The 20,332-nt window shown below is 44.8% G+C and overlaps 1 protein-coding gene across 1 annotated transcript; it reads right to left on the bottom strand.

Annotated features, from left to right (window-relative positions):
- Positions 1 to 8,567: 8,567 nt before the first annotated feature.
- LOC127293229 (glyoxylase I 4) lies at positions 8,568 to 10,899 on the bottom strand. Its single transcript, XM_051322812.1, has 3 exons — positions 10,562 to 10,899; positions 10,292 to 10,397; positions 8,568 to 9,093 (listed from the first exon to the last, which is right to left on the bottom strand). Exons 1-3 carry the CDS (start codon positions 10,732 to 10,734, stop codon positions 8,755 to 8,757), a joined length of 618 nt encoding a protein of 205 aa, XP_051178772.1. The 5' UTR covers positions 10,735 to 10,899; the 3' UTR covers positions 8,568 to 8,754.
- Positions 10,900 to 20,332: the final 9,433 nt, after the last annotated feature.

Raw genomic sequence — 20,332 nt, 5'->3', positions numbered from 1 at the left:
TCTACCCCTTTGACTGCATCCCATCGGGGGTCCCCCGGTGGGCAAATGCCTCCATTTGAGCTTGGTTAGGTCATAGGTACATGTGGAAACAAGGATCACCCCATATGATATCAAGTTTCTCTCCGGTTCAACTCCGAGGGAGTTCCCCCCTATACATGCAGAATCTGCCTAAGTGTAGGAACCCCCTGTCCGAGAAGCCGGACACACCTGGGGGGGTAGCCTTGGATATAAAACCATCTCAAATCACTTTTGTGCATTCCATGTGGACACACACAAGTTTTGGGGCCATTCCCTAGATCCGATGCTCGATTTCCGACGAAGACCTAGTTCTGTTGACCGCGCGGTCTACCCCTTTGACTGCATCCCATCGGGGGTCCCCCGGTGGGAATATGCCTCCATTTGAGCTTGGTTAGGTCATAGGTACATGTGGAAACAAGGATCATCCCATATGATATCAAGTTTCTCTCCGGTTCACCTCCGCCCTGCTACTTCTCTCCCGCCCTTTTTTCCCGCTCACCCTTTCCCGCTGCTTCTCCCCCGCCCTTTTTTCCCGCCATGATTTCCCGCCAAGTTTTCCCGCCCACCCTTTCCCGCTCATTCTCTCCCGCCAAGTTTTCCCGCCCACCCTTTCCCGCCCATTCTCTCCCGCCAAGTTTTCCCGCCGTTTCAGCCCCTCGTCGGCCTATATATAGCCATGTCTTCTCCACTAACAGCACCAGCAACATTTCTCCCCTCATCACTTCTCTCATCCAACAGCACCACAAAATCCTCTGAGCTGAGCTGCCGCTGAGATGGCTCCTCGTCGCCGTAGCAACACGGGCTTCATCGGCGTTCGCCTGCGGCCTGCGGGACATTTCGCGGCTGAAATCACCGCCGGTGGTACGCGTGTGTGGCTCGGCACCTTCTACACGAAGGAGGCTGCTGCCCGCGCATACGACGTTGCGGCTTGGAGGTTTGGCCGGCCGCGCCACGAAATGAACTTCCCGGAGGTCAGGTCTCTGACGGAAGCTCAGAGTCTCTCTACTGAGCCGCTACTTCGCTCACAGGGTGAAGCGCGGCGGTACAGGTCTGGCCAGCGGCGGATTGATACCACCGAGGCGGACGAGCAGTTCATGGCACAGTGGCGCAGAGACCATCCCGAAGCCGTCGAGGCAGAGCGCGCATTCTGGAAGGACAAGCAGACGTACAGGAGAGAGAGGAGGGCGGGAAAGCGGCAGAGGAAGGCTGCGGTTGAAGCAGAGTACGCCAAAGGAGAGGCGTCGACATGGGGGGAGGATGATGAACGGTGGTCGTGGATCTTCACAACCACCGCTTCAGAGGACACCCCCAGCGAGGACGAAGATTTCGACTTCTCTGATTAATATGTGTGTGTGTCGAGTCCGTGTGTCTAGCGTTAAGTGCTTTATTCGTGTGTGGGTGTAGTTCTTTAAGTGTGTTGGTTCCTGTGTGTGGGTGTAGTTCTTTAAGTGTTTCAGTTCGTGTGTGGGTCTAGTACTTTAAGCGCTTTGGTATGTGTGTGGGTCTAGTTATTTAAGTGTTTTGTATCGTGTCCTGGTCTTAAGTTCTTAAATGTATCACTTTTCTCTCCAGTTCACCTCCGAGGGAGTTCCCCCCTATACATCCAGAATCTGCCTAAGTGTAGGAACCCCCTGTCCGAGAAGCCGGACACACCTTGGGGGTAGCCTTGGATATAAAACCATCTCAAATCACTTTTGTGCATTCCATGTGGACACACACAAGTTTTCCAGCGATTCCGACGCTCCGGTGGTCTGTAACTTGGAAAACCCTAGGGCGGGGACCCCACACATCTACCCCTATAGCTTTCTCCGTGCGAGGGTTTACCAGTGGACTTTTTTATTTATTTTGCTTTGTTTAGGACATATGTACATGGAAACCATAGGTTGGGCATACTTTACCATAAAATTGGCTCCGTTCGAGCCATGGCGGGGGTTTCCACATACAGATCCTGGATTTTACCAACTGGTAGCCCATTATGCGGAAATCGTCAACGCCGGGTACATCCAAGGTTAGCCAAACCTTACATCACACTTGTACATGTATGTTAGGGGCAGAAGCAAGTTTTCCAACAATTCTGACGCTCCGGTGATCTGTTTCTTGGGAAACCCTAGGGCGGGACCCCTAGGGTTAGGGTTTTACCAAGTGATCTGTTAGGGTTATAGTTAGGGTTAGCAATGTATGTGGAAACCCTAGGGTTAGGGTTAGAGTTAGGGTTAGGTTAGGGTTAGAGTTAGCAATGTATGTGGAAACCCTAGGGTTAGGGTTAGGGCTAGAGTTAGGGTTAGGGTTAGAGTTAGCAATGTATGTGGAAACCCTAGGGTTAGGGTTAGGGCTAGAGTTAGGGTTACGGTTAGAGTTAGAGTTAGGGTTAGAGTTAGGGTTACAGTTAGGGTTAGGGTTCGGGAAACCGTAGGGCGGGGACCCCGCGGATCTACCCATATGTACATCGATAGCAAATGTTGGGCCTAGTGGCTCCGGTTGACCCGTCTGCGAAGAGCGTCACCCATGGGACCTACATATGCCATCTACGAATTCTTAAAAAATAGAACCATTTTTTACATAATTCATACTAGTAAATAAATAATAGAAACATATTATAAAGTAATATGAGAGAGGGAAAAAAATAAAAAAAATAAAAAAATACTATATGCCGAGGGTGGCCGTCGGCATAGGGTGTCCATGCCCTATGCCGAGGGTGGCCGTCGGCGTCTGACTGACGCCGTGAGCGGGCGTCGACGGCGCGGGCTGGGCCAGAGGCGATGCCGGTGCTACGCCGAGGGCCAAGGTGACGCCGACGGCTGCCCTCGGCGTAGCCTCCTCTACGCCGACGGTGTTTGTACGCCGACGGTCGGCTTCCTGAGCTGCCCCGGCGAGGCCGTACGCCGACGGCCCCGATAAAAAGCCGTCGGCGTACAGTTTGGCCGTCGGCGTCTTCTCCCATTCCTGTAGTGGTACGAGGTGTTAACAAGTAGAATTTTGCACTTGTCCTCTCTAATCGACATGATGGCATCACTATTTTTTTATCGTCCATGAGTAAATCTTTCATTTATTCATTTGAATTTTCAATATAGGGAAGACAAGAATAACATGTTTTAGTGGTGTATTTTTCATTGGAAAAACTCTATGTTAAACATCATGAGAAACACCATGGGGAAATAAAATGATCGTGACATGAATCAACAACTAAAGAAACCACAAGAACCGCACCGCCAAGTCGGACAGTCCCATGCATCAAGTGAGAAATACTAGCCGCCTGCGAAGCAGAAAATAGGAGTGAATTGATCGTGATCACAATTCTAGCAATGGGTATGCTTTACAATTCACTCACTTTTTCTCGAGTAACCCTTCCGAGGCAATGATCCCGGTGTTCCAAGTGTTTTCACTAGCTCCATGAAGTGTACCAATGTACATGAGCCTTTATAATCAGACTCACAATTGATTTTCAGCAGTGAGCGCTGTACTTCATGTCCGTGCGACGGTGCAGACCCCACCAATGTTGATCGACCGGTGGTCTGAGAATGACGAGACGGACATGTTTTAGGTTTCTTCCACGCCTCTCCGTGGAGATGTCTACTCCTGAATCTTGACCATTCTAAGATAAGTGAGTGCAGTGCGTGCGCGGCGTCCACGAAGTGCCGCGTAGGCAGTGGATAAGCTGAAAGCCGCCGGCCCTAAACTTGCTGGAGAGCTCCCAAACGGCCAAACAGGCCGGGAGCCAAAAGTCCAAAGCGCAAGTCAATAACATGATCGATCGGCTGAAGGTCCAACATCACCCGTTCGATCGACCCGCAAATTATTAGGCAACTTTATGACGATGAATAACTTCTCGCCTTCAATTTTGATTCATTCGTACTTACTTCCTCTGTGTTACATGATGTTATTGTTTTTCTCCTTGAAGATATATTCACTTATTTCGATTTGACGTATGTTCATGTTAAAATATCTAAAACGTCTTATAATAGTAAAGAGAGGAAGTACGTGCTTCTCTCAACTTACTTAAAAAAACTCCACCATTCTACCATGCACGCTACATTGATCTGCGAACTCACGCTTACTCGGACACGACTTTCCTGTGATAAGTACGTATTTACCAAAGTCTAGCGTGTCTTACTCGCATCAACTTTCACCTGCTTTGTATCAATGTGTTGCATAATATAAGGCATTTTGGCAAACTACCTTCTCCGTTCGCAAATAAGTGTACGTTTAAGTTTGATCAAAATTCTACACAAAAATATCAACATAACCTGATATCAAATTGCAACATTATTAAACAACTTGTATTATAGTTTGCTAAAACAACTTATATTATAAAGTGGAGGTAGTAGAAATTTAGTAAAGTTTTCTTCAACACACACCAGTAAAGCTTAGGGGCTCTAATTCTTCCACGCCTCTCTTTCGAGAGACGGAGGCCCAACCTAAACTGCAAGTTGCCAGATTATGTGTGTATAATTTCGCGCATCATAGCATGTGTAAAACCTGACTAAGAAAACTGCATGCGTAAGAATAAGCCGAGGAGATGAGTTAAAAAAGAGCGACCGGATAAGAACGGATTACCATAAAAGATAGTTTCCGAGGTCGCCGGACATATATGAGGCACGACCACTTCATAGGTTGCTCAACTTCTTTATCGCCCATGGTAGCCGCAACTCAGGCAGGTATTGCATGCTAGATTCTGCACTGCATGATGCCTGGATCATAAGCCTGAAATATTCTAATTAATTTCCCCATGAATTACAAGCAACGAATTAAAGCGATATGCGATGGTCGCGTCAGAGGGACGATGGCTGGTCGAGAAATGAGGTTCTTAATTCTCGTGCACTATTTTGCTCCCTCCTTTCACAATTACTTCACTTTATGGGTTTCGTTAAAGTTAAACTTTGTAAATTTTGATAAAATATTTATAAAAATATCAACATCTATAATATAAAATCTATCATATTAGAATCTTCATAAAAACTATTTTTGTATCATATGTATTTGATAATATGAAAGTTGATATTTTTTCCTATATTATTGATCAACATTAGAAAGCTTGAGCTTGACTAAACGCAGAACACAAAGTAAATAAAAATAGAGGAAGTAATACATTCCATCGCGTTTAGGCCGAACATAAATTTAAGAACAATGGTGTAAGTTTATAAAACTTCACAACACGAATTATGAATGGACGGCTCAAACATGCACCGGACCTAGGCGTGTAGGGTAGAATTGTTTCAATATTTTACATGTCCCCGTTTTTCACTCTCATTTCAGAAAACTCAAACACAAATTCATAGTGTACATATACAAAATTTACCGAGGTTCATCAGTGATTCATCATAGATTCATGCATATTGACTAGTCAATCGTTGAATTGTCATTTATGCATCATGATGAAGATAACAATATTTACAATATTTATATAATTTCCATGAAAGATCCATAGAAATCCACACATATTTCATTACAAAAAGCTGAACTTCATAGAAACATCTTAACTGCAAGATTCAAATCTAGTTAATATCCACGGAGGATTCGAATCTGACCTTCCAAGGCTAGATCTAGGTTGAGTTAGCTGATGGTGCCATGAACAATGAGCTCGATGACGGATCAAGAGGGAAACGGCTCGACCCAGAAATAAATGGAGTCCTCCTAGCCCAGATTGGTGCTCCCATGGAAGGTAAACCACGCCACGAATGGGTGCACCAGAAGGGTACGACAAGGATCTAACGGGGGAGGGGGCGAGGCAGGCTTGTCTAGGTTGGGATCAAGCGCAATGGCAATGGAGGAACATCGACATGGCCCAAGCTAGGATAGATCACGTAAATGGGGGTGGCAGTGGAGGTCCTCGGCCGGAGTTCGACGTGGTGGATGCCTCGACTCCGTGATTGGATCAAAAGGGGGGAAAGGGTGTGTGAGGGTCATGATCTCAGCTTCACGTGGACAATGTGTGGTGGTCCCATAGAAGAAGGTGCATGGGGCTGGCGGATGAGAGGGAAGGTGAAATAAATGCGCAGGTAAATGTACCACCTCAAATTGGCCATGTGAAGCCCCCATTTTTATTTTTGAGTCATAGGTACATTGGTGCTTGACAAAGCATAAAGAAAAGGAACCCCACAAAGTTTCACAAGCTTTCCAGCAAATCCACTCAAAATTTCGAAACTCTAACTTTTTACACGTCCATGTGATACATGTAAAATATATCCATGAACTCTGTTGTTTAATCTATGATATTTGCTTAACATTTGCATGATATGTGTGAGGTTCTCTACATGTTTTATATTGATTTCTTCGGATCTTTCACAAAGTGCCATTTTGTTTCTAATGTTGCATAACAGGAAACCTCTATCTTACATATTTTTAAGTTTCAGGGACCTTCTAGGCGTAAAATGGTCCCCAACTTTTTGCCACATAATTTTTTAGAAAAAATACAATAGGATGAGTAGAGGAAGTGGAGCTGGAAATGCCTGAGCCGGCCAGGAGGGTATGCTCATACCTGGCCGGCCAGGAGGGCATGGTCCTACCTGGTCGGCCAGGAGGGCATGGTGAAACCTAGCCACCTAGGTCCCCCTTTTCCCTTGGTTTCGAAGCCATCCGAACCATTTTGAACTAGAAACATATATAAATAAGACCCCATCAAAAAGATCGCAAAAGGCAGTCGTGAAGCTGAGACTACACAAAATAGAGACATGTCTGCGAAGATTTGAGGGGGAAATATGCTGCCGGAGTCGCCCCCAGTTGCTCCTCCACCTCCATCAATATCATCACCATCGTCGACATGAGGAAGGGAGAGTAGTCCTCCCTGAATTATGAGTTTGTCGAAGTAGCTTGTATCATTGTCTCCGTACATTACTTCACCAAGTACCTCGAGACACTTTTGTCCCGAGACCTCCGACCATGTGAGTTTGAGAGATTGGCACATCCCTTATTTTCATGTGTCTCTTATGTCGGCACAACCGCACAAGTGAGTAAGGTGTGAAGCCGGATCCACCGAGCTTTCATAAAATCTATGTGGGATTTTTGTGTGTGTTGGGCTAGTACTCCCTAGTCAAACCCATCCGACACCTCTAAGCAAAAAATTTAATTTTTTTTTCAAACTCAAATATGGGGGTATTCTATGTGATCCGGTACCTTTGAGGTGATTCTTGTCCGGTACTTTCGAGGTGATTCTCTTTTGGTACTACCAAGTAATCATGATTTTGGTATAAAAACTACCCATTATCAGAATCGGAACCTCCCAGCTTGTGTGTCTTCTCTTCTTAGTGAAAACTAGAGGTGATCTGTTCTAGTCGCTACCACCAATATTTTTGCCGAGATCTAGTTTCTCCAGTGTAGGAATTCAAATCTTCTACTTGTTCCGCACATACCTCCCGGTTTAAGCATTCGGTACAACCTGGCTAGTTCATTTTGCATGTAACGGTAGTAATTTTGCCTTTGCCTACATGTAGTCACCAAAAGGCAGAACAAGACTTCTAGAGAGCATTTTTTTATACGGAAGAGAGAGCTATTATTGACCTACCATTTGTTCCATCTCTCGTTCACCTAGATCTTAGAGTTAACAGGAACTTTTTTACCCGACATGGTTGGTGGCGTAGTCTACGGATAGGTCCACCAGATTGCTAGCCGAACATGGTCATCTATGTTGCAATCTTGTATTGCGCGATTTTTTTACTTATGACTTGTTTATTTGCGAACTTTAACAGATGTGTGCATCCTAGTTATGCAGGGGCTGAGTGACGACGTGGGCTTAGCCCAGTGGTAATCATTTTTGAAGGAGCCAAGAGTTTGTAAAGTCCGGTGATCGCCTCCAACTTGAATATCCCAAGTGTGGACCATGGACTATGTGTCCCAGCTTAAAGATAAGTAGGTTAGTATTTATACCTAAGAACTTTGTGTCATAGCCTTGTCCAACAAGGAGGTAGGATAGCGCCAACTATCTGAACCCCAAGATGTATTTTCATGTCGTTGATACCCTTTCCCTAGCTTCTTTATTTACTTACAATCTACTTTACTGCAAGATTTATCTTTATAGATTTGCATGATAGGGTGTTTTAGGCCACCATAGGAAACAACTTGTTAAAAGAGCTAACATTCATTAAATTCTCCCAACATTGCCTATTCACCCCCCTCTAGGTGTAGTAGACGGCTTTTCAACGGGCTAGGCTTGCACTGGGTGGACTTTTACCGAATCTCCTACAATCTGGGGCGCAAATAGTACCTAGGCGTTGCATTGCATGTGGAAAATTTGCATTGAAACAAGAGAAGGGAGCACCTTAAAAATAAATGGGAAAGGGATGATTTGGGACTCCAGAGTCCAGATTGAACAATACATGGCTGAATATTGATTCAAAGACAACGACATGTGTCTAGTGGGTTTATGGTTGGGACAAGTGTCTTGTTACAATGGTTTACTTGTACTTTTGGTCGACAGTAGATGGCACCTTATAGGCTCTGGTTTGAATAATCGTAAATTTGGTGAGGCCATATGTATTTTGCTCAACTTTGACTTGAAATATCGGTGACAACCCTTATTTTGCACCCATTGCAAGTATCCAGCGAGATATAGATAGTTTTTAGTAAGAGAATTGCATTTTTTTTAGAGGGTGCCGTGACACTCGAAGCACCTCGACGATCTCACTGGATCAACACAAGCTAAGATACAAACGCCAGGCGAATCAAGCACCGCCCCACACGGCGCACATCATCGTTTCGGCAAAGCTAGCTACCCATGGACACTCACACGCTACACTTTCCATCTTACATGCAGGAGATGTGCGACGCCTCCTCGCCGCTGACGAGCTGCATCGTCTTGCTGACCGACGAGACGCACTGCGCTGCCGCTGCTGTTACTGTCGCTTGAAGGGGAGGAGCTTGTACCGCTGCTGTTGCAGCCCTCTTGCATGTGGCCACGGTGAACGTGTGGTCGGCTAGCGGGACAACAGGAAGGTTGTCGCAGTTGCAAATCTCGATCATGAAGCCATCGGGGTCGTGGAAGAAGATCTGGTCAACGTAGATGCCGCCCTCCTCCACGCACCGCTGGATGTATGAGATCCCTAGCTCCTTTAGACGCCGCTCCACCGCCACCATACTCTCGCACTGCAAAGTGCAAACACACAGTTTCAGTCAACATCCAACTATATATAATCAGTATCATTCCCAAATTCACATTTTTAATTCCCCGCAGAAAAAACACAATGTGAAAATTGGGACGATTCAACAATCTGCATCTACAATATTTATGGGTGGTGATTTTGGCTCAGTTTGCTGTTGTTGAACCTGATTTTAGTTTTTTTCAATTTTATAAGCTATTGTGAAAACTAGCAAGGAAAGCAGATAAAATCCAGTAAATCAAAATATCAAATACTAAAATATAAAAAGCTAGCTGGATTTTCATAACAACAATGCCAAACTCAACCTCAGAAGGGCTGAATAATATGGATCACCATGCATATAGAGAAGAATCTACTCAAACTCCACCGATGCTTCAGAAGAAAATCTAAGCGGTCACAGTCGACCACTCATAGAATTTTCATATTTCTATGAACCACTACTCGTACAAAATTAGGTCCCACACATCACACTTGATGTTGATTGATAGTGTCATAGAGCTGATCCTGTTACTCACATGTAAGACACATGCACGTAGAAGTTTGGCGCTGGGCAAGACGTCCCTCTCGTGACAACCTAATACTTCCTTGAGACCATGTTGCTCTTTCGTCTGACTGTGTTTGCAGGGAAAAAGTTTTGCAATGGGAAATTGGTGGAAAACAACCCTGCCCTCCTTTGTTGATGGTGACCATGGAGATGGCCTAACAGCCTTTTGCTAACAAGTGGCAACTAGTTTGGAAAGACATGCAATGGCATGCATGTGGGTGTTCTAGAGAGTTCCACGACCCAATTAATCTCATAAAATGGAAGATGATTTAGTTTTTGTACTTGTATTTTAAGTCATATGTATGTTGCAACATTTTGGAAGGCAGTACAAAAAATGGATGAAGATTAAACTTCGAGTACTTCTATCTGAAACCAATTAAAGGAGAAATCGAGCATATCGTAGCGTACGCAGGTTAGTTGTGGTCATCAGAAGATGAATATACTGCCTTCTAATCACATGCGATGTGTCATGGCCATCACAACATTTTTTTATAAAGGCTGCTTTGTTAAACTCAAAGTTAGCATCACGGTGATATAATCTATAAGAGCTTACACCTGATATCTGCATAGTTATGATGCACAGCTGCGGCCATCTCTCAGTCATGTTGTTGAGTAGTCAATTGTTGTGATAATAAATTACCTGGAAAGAGATGTGGTTATCCTTGGGGTTGATCTCCGTTTTCTCGTGAAAACTTTTGGGGTCCTCCGATTGCAACAGGTGGATGCCAATCCCATAATTGAACAACCTAACTCGCTCGCAACAGAAATGATCAGCCAACTGATTTAACATATACTACGTACTGGCGCAGCTATAGAAATTGAATTTGACGCACAGTTATCTTGTGTTCATGCATCGTCCTAATTACAAGAAAGAAGATATGTTTAAATTACTTCCAGGACAATTAGTTACCATGCGCCGTTGAAGTTGAAAGATCCGGGGCGGCGAATTGGGACGAAGCCGAGCACGTTCATGTAGAAATGGAGCGACTCCTCCACCGACCTGCAGACGACGCTGATGTGGTTCAGAGACGCAAGCGGCAGCATACCGCCGCTCGCCATGGACGCCGCCGTCGTGTTCACCATCCTCACCGGCCGATCACTAAACTAGCACCTCAAATCCGATCGTCGTTTCTGGGCGACGAATCTAGGTGCGGCGACCGGCGCATCGGCCAGCATGCATGCGCATGCGTGCAGCCTGCGTGAGGATGTGAGACGGCCTCTTTCTCTCCCGAATGTGGGATTTTGCCCATGAGTTCTCTGCAACTATTTATACCCGTGGCGGAGAGGAAAGGCGACGGTGTCGGTGAACCTGAGACAAACTAACAAGAAAACAGGGGGTCCTAATTCTTCGAAAAAAATCTGATGTGGCACGCAATACATACATATTTTTAGGGGAAATCTAAGTTTAGGCGTGCCGTTTTTAATCTCAGCACGCGACCAACTTCCGAACCGCCCGATCCCTGCCAGGGCAACATATCTCCACCAATATGCCGTATCCCTCTCTCGCCATCCTTACTTTTACATCCCCACTCTTGAGAAGAATTCGTCCACCTAGGGGCTAGGGATATGAGCCATGCCTTCTAGTGCATCTTTAATTCATATGATAGAAAAACACAGGAATAAGAAAAAATAGTGATTGGGGTGCCGTGTCTAGTTAAATCATATATATAGAAAGATGAGTTATCTTTCATTGTACTAAAATAAGTTTTCATGAGGTATGACCTAATGTTTTGTTCCTATATGATTTGCACTATAAGATTCCTATAGAAATAGTTTTCTAATCAAACAACTAGTATAAGAAAATTTACTATAGAATCTAAATCCTACACAGTTCCTATTCAAATCCTATGAATCAAAAGAACCCCTAGTGTTATATAGTGTTTGTCTCGTACTCTTGTACAAGACTCAAGAGTCTTGGTATATTGTTAAGTTTTATTTTGTTTTAGAGTGCATCATACTGTTTCACAATGTTTTTATCTAGTCCACATAGGGTTTCTTATCGTTAACCAAACGTACTAGTCTAGTAGAGGCATACTACGGACACAGTGTTACCTACAAACCAAAAAAGTATTAATGTTTCTTATTAAAACAGTATAATTCTAGCATGGAGAATAACCACTTACCATGAACAATCAAATATAATAATAACTTTATTATTGTCTCTAGGGCATATCTCCAATCCAACAAGTTCAACAAAAGAATATAATTCTAAAAGATGAAATGTTTGACCTCTCTAACGGAGATGAACTAGTAGGACCTTGCAAACCAAACCCCAATAAGTTTTTCATCCAAAAATCTTATTTGGTAAAACTAAGCTTGTTTTGAAGATAACCACGGGATTTAAAACTTCAAATGAATAGGATCCAAATAACCAAGAAATATGAAACCAAGGATGTAGAAGTTTGAGATTCTCCGAACAATATGATCAAGATACTCATAGGATAGCCCCTCTTGATTGTACGACAAACTATCCTATAACCCGGTCATGTTAACACCAATAGACGGGTACGAAAGAAACCTTATTAAGAACAAATCGTATCCTTGTGCATTTCACTCGAGCTTGACGATGACGTTCTTGTCTACTTCAAGATGGAACACCTTTCTTGATTGTTCTTGATTGTGAAGTTGTGTGGATTGCTCTCCTATTTCCCAAGATGGGAACCTCTTCATATCTTCACATATCCATGACCATGATAAGGACGGCGAGCTTCAAAGCATGTGATCTCTTCGCGATGACTCATCTTGAACTTGCACTTCATTTCTTCTTTCCTCATCATTTTGATGTCTTGAAGATACACATCAACGCTCACTCAATTCTTCTTCTTCTTCAAGACATACTTGGCATAGGCTAAACTTCTTCCATGACCAATCTTCAGATCACTCTTGGAATAACTCTTTGGTCAACAGTTTAACTTCTAAACTTTATTCTTCTTTCAACCTTGACGCCCAACATATGGTTCAAGGATGTTCCATGGACAAAAACCTACAAGCAAAACTTGATACAAACATTATTCCATAGAGAATTTTCATACTTACCAAAAACACACATGGGGGCTCCATGCTTTTTCAGCAGGTGTTTTCGGTCAAGGATCTTTCTGCTAACAAATGGACCAATGGTGTCGAGGGTAATCCCCGGCAATGCCCTCCGTTTGGGGCTTAGGGTAGATGGAATCCTGTAGGCTGACACGAGACATCGGTTATCAAACAAGCGGGGAGAGCGATTTACCCAGGTTCGGGGCCCTCGATGAGGTAAAACCCTTACGTCCTGCCTGTCTGATCTTGATTATGAAAATATCGGATTACAATGGGGTGCCGAAGGTTTTGGCTATGATCTCGTCGAGAGGCTAAGTTCTGCGATGACCTAGCTCTAGACTTGCGGTGATTATGGCTACTATGATTGTGTGTCCCTCGACGGGTCCTCTCCTGGCCCTTAATTGGGAGCCAGGTCTCGAGAGGCATGTTCGAGTACGACTAGGTTACAAAGATTCCTATGTCTAATCTTTCCGTATCTTCTTCGTCTTCTTGCCTTGCTTTTCAAGACCCCTTTCTTTGAATTAACGTATCGGCCCACCTTGGTCGATGGATATCCTTCATGGCCCCCTGGTCGGGCCGTAAGAGGTAGCACAAGACTAGTTACCCGAAGGGTAATGCCCACATCAGTAGCCCCCCCGAGTGACTGGCCGAAGAAACTTCGGCAGGGACTGAAACTGTTTTCTGTCGAATGTCTTCAATATCCGAAAAATCTTGAATCCCTTGCAGCAACAATGTCCTCTCTATCGGGTGCGCGTTCAGCGCTCCCGATGGGAGTATCCCCCCCGAGTCTAGGCACGGATGCTTGCAACCGTGTGTAGACTCAAGTTGTACTACTCGAATGTTTTTCTTCTGTCGATATTCTCTTCAAACCATTATGGTCATCCGATACATCCTCCTGTATCGGGTCTTCAATTTCTTCAAATAAGATTATGCTTGCTGATAGAACGTAAATGATACTGGATAACGTGCCCAGCTTTACTCGATAAATCAATGCTGGTTAACTGCCGATGGCAAAACAACGTTATCCTACTCAGAATCAAGTCCCCGGACACGATTTTGGGCCGCGCAAAATCTTCGAGTCCATAACTTTTATCGGGTGCGCTATCAGCGCTCCCGATGGGAGTAGCCCCCGAGTCTAGGCGTGGATGCTTGCAATCGTGCGTAGACTCAGACCATACCACTCGAATGCTTTTGATTTCCTTCGGGTTCTCTTATGCAGAGTCGACATTACTCATGACATCATCGATGATGTACCGCTGCTGCTGTCTGACTGATAGGTCATGACCTGACGGGTCCACCCTACTTCTGCACAGTCAGTTAGGAAATGACTAGTGCTTGTGCATTGACCGAGGTGCCTCCTCAATTTCCGCGTGTAGTGGAAGTAATGAGCCGCCGGTTTCATCTCTCTTTCTTGGACACGTGTACGATTGGATTCTTGCCCATCTTCCCACGATCTTCAGAGTTACGGCCATGATTCCCCAGGACTCCTTGTTATAAATAAAGAACCCTTTTCCGTTTTCACTTTTTACTCCTCCCTACCGCTCATCTTCTTCCTCACTTCCTTCTCGCCATCGCTTCTGCTCCCAAGAACTCAACCACCATGGGCAAGAAGAAGGGAACTGCTGACTCAAGCACTTCCGCAGGCGCGGCCAAGATTGGTCGTGACTAGAGTGCCTCCACCATCTCCAATCGCGAGGTGAACAAGCTGAGGACGCTTGGCCTCATCTCATCTGCCGAATCCTACTTCCGCCACCCAGGTTCCTCCTCTCGTCCAAAGCCCCCGAAAGGCTTTAAAGTTATGTTCACGGCTTTTCTGTTTCGTGGGCTTTCTCTCCCCACCCACGAATTTCTCAGCTCTCTTATTTTCTTTTACGGGATCCAGCTCTGGCAGCCGACTCCCAATTCCATTCTCCATCTTTCTATCTTCATCACCTTGTGCGAGGCCTTCCTCGTCATTGACCCTCACTGGGGCTTGTGGAGGAAGATCTTCTACGTCAAACGCCACAATGGCAATGATGGTCCTCCCGTCGTTGGCGGCGTCGGCTTTGTCGTCAGGAAGGAGGTCAATTACTTTGACTACCCGATGAAAGAGTCAGTCCAGGGCTGGCGACAAAAGTGGTTTTATCTGTGGGACATCCCAGTATCAGGACGGCACTCCAATCTGCCCCCGTTCGAAGATGTCCCCTTGGCTGTGCCGAAGAAATCCTGGCGAAATACTTTGACTGCCGAAGAAGGCGCCTTAGCCGACCAACTGTATGAAAAGGTCATGGACCTGAAGAATGCAGAAGGTCTGACGATGTGCGGCTCTGAGGTAGTTTCAATGTTCCTAAAGCGTCGGGTGCAACCACTAATGTCACGTCCTCACCAATTGTGGATGTACACCGGCAAAAAGGATAAATCAAGGGTCAGTTTATCTGATTTTTCTGAAGAAGACCTTCGGGACGAGGTGCGGCGTCTGACCCGTCTCAGCCAAAAAGACAATATTGTCTTGACTTCGGCTCGCCCTCCTCTCGACCTCAAGCATCTCCCCACAAAGGTAATTTCTCTTGTATCTGCATCAAATGTTGTTCTCATTTCTAAATCTGAACTCGACAATTTCCCTTCCTGTTGACAGGCTTCCACCGTTGCTCAGTGCTACCCTCCTACGCCTGAAAGTGGGGTAGTACCGGAGGATGAAAATGCTTCGGATGAAACTGAAAACGAGCAGCATATTCTCGAGGATAGCGACGTCCAAGGTGATGAAGCCCCCTAGGATGAAGCTCGTATTATGTCCATGTGTCGCATGAAGATTAACGAAGACTTGTTAGCAACTGCTGAATCGAGTCCTAGCGGACGAGAGGATGATGCTGACGCAACTGCTTCCCCTGCTTCTTCTAGAAGAACGTCGCCTCCTCCAATTACAAAAGGCTCCACGGGCCTCTTTGCCGATGAAGATGACTTGGAGCTGTAAGTTTTTCCTCCTTCTTTGCATCTTACCCTCTTCAATTTTTTCTGAAATGTGTATTTATTTTCGAACAACTCTGCTGACGATGACGATGATGATGATGACATCCCTCTCGCGAAGGAGCCAAAATACTTTCTGAAAAGGCTGAATCTGCAAAGGTATCAGATCCTTCGACTGCTGAGCCTACCCCGCCGCCCAGAACAAGCGTGGCCAATGTTCCTCTATCGAAGGTTAACCCTCTTGTCGGTGCCTCCGTCCCTTCAATTTCTCGTGATCACGTAAGTATAATACCTGGCACAATCTCTTTTTAGCATTTGAACCGATGGTTGACGTTTAGATCAAGTATAAGCTGAGATCTGTCTATTGCGCAACTTGACATAACTTTTTATCTTCTTCCTTGCAGCCAATTTTTGCCACAGTTGACGCTGTGGCAGACTTTGCTGATCAATTCACACGCCTAGAATCTGAGAACGTTCAACTTCGTAAAGCCATCAAGACTTTGATTGATCAGGTGTTGGAGGCCAATAAGCTCATAGTCGATGTTCAGAACGATAACATACTCTTGAAGGATGAGCTAAAGAAGTTGAAGAAGAAAATGAAGGATGATCAGGAAGCTAGACGCGAGGCTTCCATCATAATTGACGAAAAGGAAGGTGCTCTTCGAGAGTCCATCACGAACTTGCTAAGTAAGTTTCCCTTCGCACTTTGCGTGATACTATTTCAATAATATCCTGTTAATCTCTCATTCGCAATTTCTCTAGGTACTGCCGATATGCCTATCGACCGTACAAGTAAGCTTCGAGAGGATTCAATGTCAGATGCTCTTGTATTTGCTACTGATTCCGGCAACCAAGTCCAGGGTATCTTGCAGAAAACCAAGGGGGCTTTATCGAGACTGTTTTCGATGATGTTCCCAAAGTTGAATCAAAACAAGACCCTTGGCGAAATGCGTGTAATGTCCCAGGTTTAGAGACGATCGAGGGGTAGATTTTAGAAAGGGATGTGCATTGCATCGTAAATTCCGGGGAAATTTCGCGCTTTAACAACAAAACTGCATCGAAGGGGGACAAGTTTCTCTCTCGACACCTTACAGGGTTAGGGTTTCGAGAGTGCGACAAACTTGATTCTCACCTAACTAAATTAGGGTTTTGAGAAGAGAGGAGAGTATTGCATAATAACTTAAGTTGCATGATTGAATTCAATTATAAGTTGCATGATTGAATTCAAACATAAAGTGGAATTTGAATTTCAAATTCAAACATTAAACAAATAACCCATAATTCAATTGTGAGGAAATGCATTAAGTAAATAATACACATAATGAACAATACAAATAATAAGTAAAGCTCATTAGAGAAAACCTTGAGCTTTATTGATTAACACACAATATACATTGTCATTTACAATATTCAGAATAGAAATATGAAATATTACAACACATTACATAAATTGGCAAAATAGAAAAAAAAGAAAATAAAAGAAAAGTACAAGGTCAGATTCTATCCTAAACACTACAAAGTAATCTTCATTTAATCTTGGACTTGATGATCTTCATGTCCATTTGATCAATTTGATCCCTGCACACAAACACAAAGAAAACAAGTTATGCCAAGTGGCATAGCCACTTGGCAGGTTAGAAATCAAATGAAATTGGAGAGGATATGACCAAAGACAGTCGAGCTGATCCTTTCACCAGCTCAAGCAACACACACATACACACAGGCAGCACACAAAGCATGTGTGCATGCTAAACAGCACACCTGGTGCTGCATGCACTCCACACACACATAGCTAGGGGAGGAGCACCAGCACAGCATGGTTGTCGACCGGAGAGGCATGGAGAGGGCCAGTATAAAACCTTTTCACAGCCAGAAACCCTAGCAGCTCATCGGCAGAATCTCCACAGGGTAAGAACTTCTCAAGAACACCAAGAACAGGTGAACAGCCAGAGCTGTCTCACCTATTCCACAAACACCAAAAGATAATCAAGCATCACCAGCAAGCCACTAGGAGGAGCAGGGCAAGCACATAACTCAACCAGAAGCCAAACCTCTACACCAACACCCATTTCTAGGAGCTGGAGTGAGGTATACCAATAAATCATGAGCAAGCAAAGTTTTGCTCATATAAATCCATCATATGCACAAGTCACAGAAGCAAAGTGGGTAGAAACCCTCATCATATGGCTAATAGCCAAATTGGTGCAAGTAAACATGAGGAAAACCAATAGGAAGACACCCTGGGAACATTGGCTATGTCAAACCAGTGGCATAACCAAGGAAATCCAGCAAGGAGATGGTCCTATCTAGCTAGCCAGATTCACTTAGCACCTATGACCACTACACCATCAGACAGATAGACTATCAAGTGTCTATTCATGTTTGTCAACATCAAAAGCATCTGGCAACCAGATATGGTCATGCCAGAGAGCAATTGTCCATACACATCAAGCCAACAAGGGGTGGGAGTTTCCTAAACAGCAAAGAGTTGCTGTTGAGGCCACCTCAACCACAAAACTGACCAACCAAGCCACCCATCATCACCCAGAGGGTTCAGAGTGAGCTAGGGTCCCCAACAAGTGTTGGCATCCCACTAGCTCAAGTCAATTGAATTAAAGAATCATAACTGCAGAAACAGTTCATCTCATTTATCAAATAAATCTTGCCAAATTACACAGATAAATGATGTACACAAGTAATTAATACACCAGAGCCTTGCAGTTGATCCAATGGATCACTGCAAGCAACAACAACTGCTAGAGCCAACATCAGCACACACCAGTACTTGTCTGTGACTCACACACATCTCAAATTGAGCACTAGTAAGGCACAAGATGGAGCACAACAGTTTTCACAAGCAACTGATGATCACAAGATCATCAGAAGCTTGCTAGAGCCTATTAAGGCATACTAACATCATTTCTGACATCAATTCATCAATCATATAAATGAAGTAGCCACAGTTAATCAATAGATGCTTCACAGTTAATCACATAAATAACTTATGATTGTATCCAGAAGCACATCAAAGGCATGATGAGTCACTGGATCAAAATACACAAGAAAAGCACTACACTTATCACTGAATAACACTGATAAGCCAAACAGTAATGCTCAATTGAGCATACTCATGAAATCAAGCACAAGCTATAGCATAGAATAGCACTGGCACTTACAAATTGCAAGAATTACATACTGTAATCAAGCCAGGAAAGCATACATGAATACACTTGAATTCTGACAAGCATAGCAACCAGAATAGAGGCACAGAGCTAGATTTAAGCAAGAAAGGCATGGAATAACATGCACAACAGCATGGATGCACAGTTACTGCAAGCCAGGGTAGATAGCAAGCAACATCAATGGCTAGTGATGCTCAGATGAGCATCTAGACAGATAATAGCATGTATAACCACAAGGGTGAGCAGAGACAGGAAACAAAGGAGGCATACGCCATAGTAAGATTTGCACACACGCATAGACTAGGGCAAGCATGGCAGTAGCATCACAGCAAACAGCTTAAGCAAAGCCGTAGCACAAGCACAGCAGCTTGCAGCCATGGCGCGTGTAGGCAGCAGCAGCACACGCATGGCACAACAGCAGTAGAGCATGGCACAGCATCTCCATGAGGAGAGGCAGGCCAGAACTAGAGCATGGCACAGAAAAGGAGGAAGAAAGGGAGAAGATGGAGGCGCACATACCTGGAGCGGAGCACCACGGCGTGCCATGGCGGCACGGCGGCACGGGCCGACCACGACAGCGCCAAGCCGCGGCCAAGCCTGGCGTCGCTGAGCGCGAGCGCCCCATCACCACCACGGCAACGCCCACAGCGGCGTCACGGCGCCAGAACCGCCGGTGAGCGACGCATCGCCGCGTAACCCCACGGCCGTGCGGGAGAACGCGTTGGGGGCGAGCTAAGGAGGAGACGAGGATCAGATCGAGCCGGAGGATCTGGTGCGCCGTCGTGAGGCGGTCCAGATCCGCCACATCTCGTCGCCGGCAAGGGCCGGAGATGGCCGGAACAAAGCGGCGACGGCGGAGGCGATTTCGGCGTCGCCAGAGACGAGGAGGGTTAGGGTTTCGTCGAAGCGGCGCGAGGAGGAGGGAGTGAGCGACCGCTCGGGTCGGTTGGACCCGAGCTGGTCTAACCCAACCCACTGGGCCGCACTGACATGTGGGCCCAGGGGCAAATTTGCCATTTCACAATTCTTAAAAAGACTGAAACTTTGTAAATACATAACAAATGTTTAATAGCTCTAAAAAATAATTTAAATACTCTATCATAATAAAATATTAAATAGAATTTTTGAAGATGAACAAGAATAAGTTCAAATTTGGGGATTAAAATAATCATTTAAATCACATATATTATTTTCAATAATGAAAATAAGTCCATAAATTCTTTTGGACTTTAAAAACACCTTGACAACATTTCAAGGTTGTATTTTACCCTAAACAGAGTATCCCTAAATTATTCTTAGTATTAACCTCTCACATAAATTGATAAGACACCAGAAGGGGGGAACAAACCCTAAAAATGGAAAGCATGCATAATTGCTTCTTTAACCATTGCCCTTATCGGACAATGATGCTATTTTTCAGCAACAAAGGAAAAGGGTCAGTCCACACCATCCAACTGCAACACTTTGCAGTGTTCAGGCAAGTTCATCACTTGCTCATGTCATTCGAGTATTTTTACCAAATT

This window comes from Lolium perenne, chromosome 1 (assembly GCF_019359855.2).
Source record: "Lolium perenne isolate Kyuss_39 chromosome 1, Kyuss_2.0, whole genome shotgun sequence".
Classification (NCBI taxonomy): Eukaryota; Viridiplantae; Streptophyta; class Magnoliopsida; order Poales; family Poaceae; genus Lolium; species Lolium perenne.
The sequence above is the reverse complement of the archived record's forward strand: the minus strand, read 5'-3'. Positions and strand labels throughout refer to the sequence as shown.

Bases quoted from the DNA above. Each gene is read 5' to 3' on its own strand.
- LOC127293229 (XM_051322812.1), bottom strand. From the start codon at position 10,734: ATGGTGAACACGACGGCGGCGTCCATGGCGAGCGGCGGTATGCTGCCG. The intron at 10,398-10,561 runs GTAACTAATTGT...CGAGCGAGTTAG, and splicing joins TTCAACTTCAACGGCGCATG to GTTGTTCAATTATGGGATTG. The intron at 9,094-10,291 runs GTAATTTATTAT...TGCACTTTGCAG, and splicing joins ATAACCACATCTCTTTCCAG to TGCGAGAGTATGGTGGCGGT.